Raw genomic sequence first — 7,249 nt, 5'->3', positions numbered from 1 at the left:
TTCTGATTCAAACAGCGTCAAAATTTATGTCTGAAGGTGTTCTTAATGTCTGCTGTCTGCGCTGAGATATACAAACTGCAGATATTTGCGTGACACCCGCTATAGAAAGAGAATTAAGGCTTATTTATGATCAAATTATTCACGGGTGGACCATATCTCAGTGTAGCCTACTTTAAAAACAAAATAAATCCAAAAGACTTACCATTTATATAATGGAGATGTCCTTTAAAACACTCCGCTTCGTTATAACGTGTTCAGCGAACTCAGTGCTATAAGAACAGGTGCAGCCTGATGTGAAATGATCTGTTTCAAATTCAGGATTATGGAGCCTGAGTAATTGGTGATGGAGTATAAAACAGCAGGTGATATTGACCTCACAAATATGGATTACACTGAATGAGGGCCAGTGAAGCAGCTGCTACTTACTGAATGACAACAGAAAGTTTTTAAGGGTTAAACTTTTGTGTGTGAACATTTACTTACTGGTAAACCTTACTCAACCCATATCTGCATTAACTGTTTCACTTCTCTCATAGGAAAACATTGCATAAATGTGTCAAAATCAATATAACGGTACAAACAAGAAAGAGGAAAAAGTCTTGACCAGACTGAATGAATTTGTTGATTCCAAAGACATTTTGTGTCTCTGTAGCAGATTCGTCCGTGGTACAGTAATCGAGAATGAGAAACATATTTTGAATTGGGATACCTTTGCTCAGAAACTGGTCATTATGCATGTTCTGGAAATCATTATCCTAGTTTTACCTTCCTATCTTGTATCTCGTTGAATGAAGTTTCATTTTATTTTTATTTCATTTTATTTCTTCTTATTCTTTATTTTTTAACTTATTTTAGTTTGACTTGCATAACTGGGTTGTACTCATTACAGTGCTGCTGTGTGTGGGAAGAGCAGAGGGGCGACTCAGTGAAGTAACCTGAGCTGGTATAAATGCTATTCTCTGTCTTGCCTTGCATGTTTCCCTCTGATTATAGTCTAAAGAGCCCATCAGACTCAAGGCCACACTTTATTTCAGCATGCTGTCTGCTAGCACAGTCAGTGCGACCTGCCACTGTATACAGTTACAGGTTGGACTCAATAAGGAAACCTAATAACTTCATGAACACCCACCAAAATGAGCCAGACATCATATTCTGAAACAGCTGAAGGAACTGAGAGGAACTGCTGGGCTTAAATGCAGGTCTATTAACCTCCTCACATGCTGCCACCAGTATCTTGAAAAGGCATTCCCTCCTTTAAATTACGCAGTGCTGTTTTAAATCTGTGTAGATTTGTGACACAGGAAGAATCTGCGCTTAATAAATGCACAAGTAGCGAGGATTTGTGTGCAGAGTGTATAACTAATAATCGAAGGTGAAATAAAAATTCAGTAACTCGAAATACAAGAGGTGTGAGCAAGCAATTCCAGTCCTCTGGTGACCTCGAGTGGAGAGTAAATTAAACTGCAGACAGTTTGAAATGCAATCCATCTTGAAGAGAGGCATTTGACTATTTCTTAATAATCAAAAACCATATAACATTAGGATTATTCATTATTGTATCTGACTGCAGCAGTGAATGTGCTAGTTTACTTCCGTGGCAAGAAGAGCACGTTTAATCAAGGACCTCTTTTTTTTTATTAACTACAATAAATGGACATGGACTGTTCACAATTGAAATTCTGCCACAAGAACTTTACATTTCTGTCTCGTACGCATCGATTTCTCCCTTAGCAACCTATGCAATTTAAGAAGCGACTTACGATAAATCTGCTCACCAGATGAATATGTACAGAAATTAACTTAGGCTATGTTAATGTTTAAAATGTAGTGTATTTTGACATTTAGTTTTAAAGATCTTTGTATGCTAATTTTAAATAACTAACGTTAGGTCATAACCCTCTTAGTTTCTCAAAATATCATCACATTTGTGTAATATTTAAACACACACACACACACACACACACACACACACACACACACACACACACACACACACACGCACACACACACACACACACACACACAAAGCCAAATTATACGCCAGTAATACACGCCAATGTCTGAGCTTAGAATTCAGTTTATTTGAATAAAGAAACATTTGCTTATCTGCCAAACAAACACAGCCTAGTGATATGACAATTTGCATAATAGTACAGATAGGTAAATTAAATATAAACATCTGGATCTAAGTTTAGATTTAGAACTCAGATTTAAAATAGCATTTTAAATCACCTTTTAGCATTATATTTTCTTAGGATTCACTTACTTTATTGGCACACATACTCACCAAACGTAATTCATGGGACACGGTGATTGGTCGAAAAAATGATTGACAATATTGTAAACCACTTATTGCAGGGCACGAATGAAAATAGACGAATAGCGTCAAGGGGCGGGCATTTTGAAGTGAGCGAGGAAAAATGGCGGCCATCGTGATGAAGTTGAACGGGACTATTTACACAACAGTAATGAATTTACCGTACAGTCTGGCAAACAAAATTAGATTATCCACGTTATTAGTATTAATACTCGCTTTTACGAGTAGTAGCTCAGGCGAAAATACATATGAAGATACTACTTACGAATTTCTCAAGCGAGAGTATTCGCTGAGTAAGCCATACCAAGGTAAGCGTCCATTCCTGCTCCCTCAGTGACGTTAAACCGGTGCCCTGCCAAAAGTTACACCTGCTTTTAACTCAACTAACGTTAGTTAGGAAGAAAATACTTAAGTGAGACCAAAGCCAACCACTGTGTCCTTTATTTCTTTTGGTATTGTTTGTTGCCATTTTCTTGCTTTCGTAACAGTGGCAGTTTTATTTCGCAACTGCAGTGATTTAAGTCCACAGGGCGGAAGTACAGGACAGTTGTAGATATTCCGGTTCATATGCTTTATTAAACAATTTGAACTCTGTGTATTTATTACAATAACATTTATAGTTATTCATTTAGCAGACGCTTTTATCCAAAGCGACTTAATAATTTAGGAATACAACTAGCGTGCCATTCATCATCAAGAGGCAAATAAACACAGGAAGTGCTCGTTATACAAAGTTCAGGTCAGATAAGTACAAGCTAGACAAGAATTAAGGAAAGACAAAGCAAAGTGTTTTTGTATTATTATTATTATTTATTTTATTTTTTTAATTAGGATGCAGTCAAATGTTGACGGAAGAGATGTGTATTGCAACTTTTATTTATTGCAACTTTTTTCCTGAACTGTCCATTGCGTATAGGCATATACATTTTGTATGAAATGTTGATGTATATGTACACAGGACTGGGCTCCTCCAGCTCCTCACACTGGGAGTTCATGGGAAACACCATGATCATGCCTGAAAACATACGGCTGACACCAGACTCGCAGAGCAGACAAGGAGCTGTATGGAGTCGTATTGTGAGTCTGAATGACAAGAAAACCCGAAACACCACCAATTAGACAAAGCTGTTAATCAGCACCCTTTTAGACAAAGAGGTTTTTAGAGATGATGGGTAATAGTCAGACTTGTTCATCGGTGTGTTTGTGTGTGCAGCCCTGTTACCTCAGGGACTGGGAGCTCCGATTACAATTTAAGATCCATGGTGAGGGCAAGAAGAACCTGAATGGGGACGGCCTTGCAATATGGCTGACCAAAGAGCGAATGCAAATTGGTACGAGATCACCAATATTTCAAATCTTCAAAATATTGATTCTCCGTGATATGACTATGATACAGTTTTTTATATTGTGTGTGTTTTCCTCTAGGTCAAGTGTTTGGAAACACAAACTTTTTTACAGGTCTGGGTGTTTTTATAGACACTTATCCCAATGATGACAAGCAGCATGAGGTATATCACCACATTTATTTCTATTTTTTTTTTCACCTGTTAAAAACAATAATAATCTAACTTGTTTAATTTCTGTCTCTCGTTCAGAGAACGTTTCCTTTTATCTCCGCGATGGTCGGGAACGGGAGTGTTGCATATGATCATGACCGTGACGGACGGTCTACTGATCTTGGTGGCTGCGCTGCTCATGTTCGTAATGTTGAATATGACACATTCCTCCTGATCAGATACATGAAGAACAGACTCACAGTAAGAAACATCTTTACATTCTGTGTTTCTTAGTTCAGCCAAAGACAGATACATACATACACTGCTAAGCTGATGCTCATAACAAGCCAAGGGAGAGGTTCAATTTGCTTAATCTTCTGATGATTGAGATTAAGGAAGTGTTTAGGCAGATGTTGGAAAGCAGTTCTCTCTTTGTTAGTTCTCTATGCACTTTCATTTGCTGTTCTGCCTTTCAGGTGATGACAGATATCGAGGGGAAGCAAGAGTGGAAGGACTGCCTGGATATCCCTGGAGTGAGGCTGCCACAAGGTTACTACTTCGGCGCTTCATCGGCCACTGGAGATTTATCAGGTTTGGACCAGTGTCACTCCATTTTAGTCCAGCAGATATTCAGATCTAATGCAAATGGCTTTTTATGTATCATACTCATTTTGGGCCAATCCAAAAATTTCCATAGAATTAATGTTACACTAATTAAAAAACATAAACTAAGTTATAATATCAGTTTTATATATTAAACAAGATTTCAATCAGTTCTCCCAATATTTGTTTTATCAGTCATAGTAATGTAATGTTATTTTTTTTTATATAACTGATAGGAATTACTAGCATTTTATTTACTTATTTGTAATTTTATTTATTAATATTTTGCATGTTTTTTTTTTCTAGATAACCATGACCTGATCTCCTTCAAGCTGTATGAGCTCACAGTGGAACGTAGTCCTGAAGAGGAAGAGGAACAGCAGGAGATCACGTTGCCTAGTGTAGACTACCGAGTGGACCCTAATGGTAATACTGTAGTAACAATAACATTACACCTTTTTTTTTTTTCATAATATTTTACAGATAAGCCCAAATGTTTGTATCTTACAGCATCTTATGTTTTCTTGACACAGTTCTTGTGGAGGATGAAGGAAGGAGCATCATCACCACCTTCTTTCTCTTCATTGTTTCAGTCGTTGTGCTGGTTGTAGTGGTTGTGGTTATTCTCTTTCTATATAATCACTATAAAGAGAACCGCCGCAAACGCTTCTACTGAGCAAATTGGAGAGCAAGTGACAGGAAGGAAATGGGACGAGAGATCCAACATGAGTGTGACTGGCATTTTTGCAATGGGCCGTTTCTGGTCCTCACCTCTGCCCCATACAGGAAGGACCTGAAGGCCAACACTGAACTAAAAAGCCATACCTGACCTCTCCAAGTGAAAAGCAACCACCTCAATCATGATTATGATTTCAAAAAACTATTCAAGAGTATTTGAATGGGTGTGCATCTGTTTTTGAAGGTCTCTTCAGATTTTTGTGTGCGTTTGCTGTATTTTTGTACCAGTTACACTGGCCTTGGCCTTCACCTTTCAGCCAGAGGCAGTACAGAGAACTATGTGTGACAGCATGTACAGAGACACAATAGTTTAACAAACTGTTGTATTCTCAGGTTGTCTACTGTAATCCCAAAAGCCCTGTAGGGCCAGGCAGAAAACCTTTAGTGAATGTGCATGACCTTTGAGCACTAAGTTTACATAAGCCCTCAGCCCTCAGCCCTGATTGCATAATAAACCCTCACCTTGACCTTCATCTGTCACGATCATCTCATCAGCTGTCAGCAGTCACATTTTCACTTGCCAAATTGATTAAACTTGATTTTCATCCTTACATAAGTAATGCTGCCCAACTGTACTGTAACAGCCATCAGACAGTAACAACCATCAGTGTGAATGTGAAGAATGTTTTTCCCAAATGTCTGTTTTGTAATCCATATGATGTCTTTTGTTATATGTGATCCTGTTTTATGTATCAAAAGCTGCACTGAACTACTTGACCAGATGTAGCTTATCTGGAGTTACTTTGGTTTGTCACGATTTAACCACTTTATCTAACAGTTCCTGTTAAACCTTGATATTTCATGTTTTCATGGCCTTATTTGCATACTATGTTTTATAATCTTAATGATGATGACGTGTCTATTCCCGTATCTTAAAATCTTCCGGAAAGAGGCAGAGATGGAAAGCTGGTGCGGCAGTTTGACAGTTCCTGATTTTTTCAATAATTGCACTATTGCAAAGATATGCAAGGGGTTTTGCTTTTGTCCATGTTCCAGTCTTTCCTATCACTTCTAGTCGCTGCTCTCTATAGTTGTGCAACATTTGTCCATTGTTTTATATTGGGAGAGATTACATTGCTGTTCTCATCAGCTCAGTGATTGAGCAAGCTGCTGTAACAAACTGATATTTTCATGGTTGTCACCAACATGTTGAATGTCGAAAAGTCTAAATTAAACATTTAAAGTTTATCTTATAACTGGATGTTTTGTGTTGATTTCTATCTCAAGTTTTTAGTACGATTAAAGATAAAATTTTAGGAATAAATTGTTTTACAATAAGCATTTTTCATAGCTTTTACAACCCATAATTATTTGTATACACTCTAGAAACAAACAAAAAATTAAGACAACTGAAAATAGCCTAAACTGAAACTAGACTAAGTTATAGGAACTTCAATTTTAAGTTGATCACTCAACAAAATAAAATAAAAATCCAACTACTTTGAACATAATTGAGAGATGGCACTGAAACCAATTTAACTTATCTATTCCAGTTCAAATTAAAAGCTTATCTGCCATTTATACTTTACAAACAAGTAATGAATTACTTTTCACCAACTTTAGTGCAGTAATGGTTTATCTGGTCAGTGTTGTGCATAACTTGATGTACCCACCCACAACCTAACCACAAGCTCTACTATTCAGCATAATGGTAACCATAAAAAAAACTTGGAACATAACAAAAACTCTTTTGAATGTCAAACATAACTTTAAAGACTAACAGGTCTTTATTAAGAACATCACTGTAATGTCAACGTGTATTTTCCTTATTCTATCCTATATGCAAAGCCTGCTGCATGGGAAACAGATATTAGCAAGACAAAATTAGCTAGACAAGTTCATTAATGCACTAAGTATTTTCCTTTAAAGAAGGAAGCTTGACAAATTCAATCACACCAAGAAAGGTCTTCTTTTATATCTTTTATTTTCCATATTTCCATATGCTGGAGCACTGAAGAAAGCATGTGCTGAAATGTGTGCTCCTTGGTCTGTTTTTAAGCCACTTTGACCTTTTGCCAATGGAAAATAAAATATATTTTTGATAGACCATTTTTTTGTCTGATTGTATTTTTCCAGTGTGCAGACAATTTCAGCT

General features: G+C 37.0%; 1 protein-coding gene across 1 annotated transcript; it reads left to right on the top strand.

Moving 5' to 3' along the window:
* The first annotated feature begins 2,385 nt into the window (after positions 1–2,385).
* lman2lb (lectin, mannose-binding 2-like b) lies at positions 2,386–6,350 on the top strand. The gene is made up of 8 exons (XM_042723950.1): positions 2,386–2,625; positions 3,276–3,394; positions 3,531–3,648; positions 3,743–3,825; positions 3,913–4,074; positions 4,290–4,404; positions 4,723–4,842; positions 4,950–6,350. The coding sequence occupies exons 1-8, from the start codon at positions 2,421–2,423 to the stop codon at positions 5,090–5,092; spliced, it is 1,065 nt and encodes a 354-aa protein (XP_042579884.1). The 5' UTR covers positions 2,386–2,420; the 3' UTR covers positions 5,093–6,350.
* The last annotated feature ends 899 nt before the right edge of the window (positions 6,351–7,249 follow it).

The sequence above is a fragment of the Cyprinus carpio genome, chromosome B5, assembly GCF_018340385.1.
Source record: "Cyprinus carpio isolate SPL01 chromosome B5, ASM1834038v1, whole genome shotgun sequence".
NCBI classification, from domain to species: domain Eukaryota; kingdom Metazoa; phylum Chordata; class Actinopteri; order Cypriniformes; family Cyprinidae; genus Cyprinus; species Cyprinus carpio.
Note: the sequence above shows the minus strand (reverse complement) of the source record. Positions and strands in the feature narration are given on the sequence as shown.

Coding starts and splice junctions, on each gene's coding strand:
- lman2lb (XM_042723950.1), top strand. CDS start 2,421: ATGGCGGCCATCGTGATGAAGTTGAACGGGACTATTTACACAACAGTA. Junction 2,626..3,275: donor GCTGAGTAAGCCATACCAAG/GTAAGCGTCCAT, acceptor ATATGTACACAG/GACTGGGCTCCTCCAGCTCC. Junction 3,649..3,742: donor CAAAGAGCGAATGCAAATTG/GTACGAGATCAC, acceptor GTTTTCCTCTAG/GTCAAGTGTTTGGAAACACA.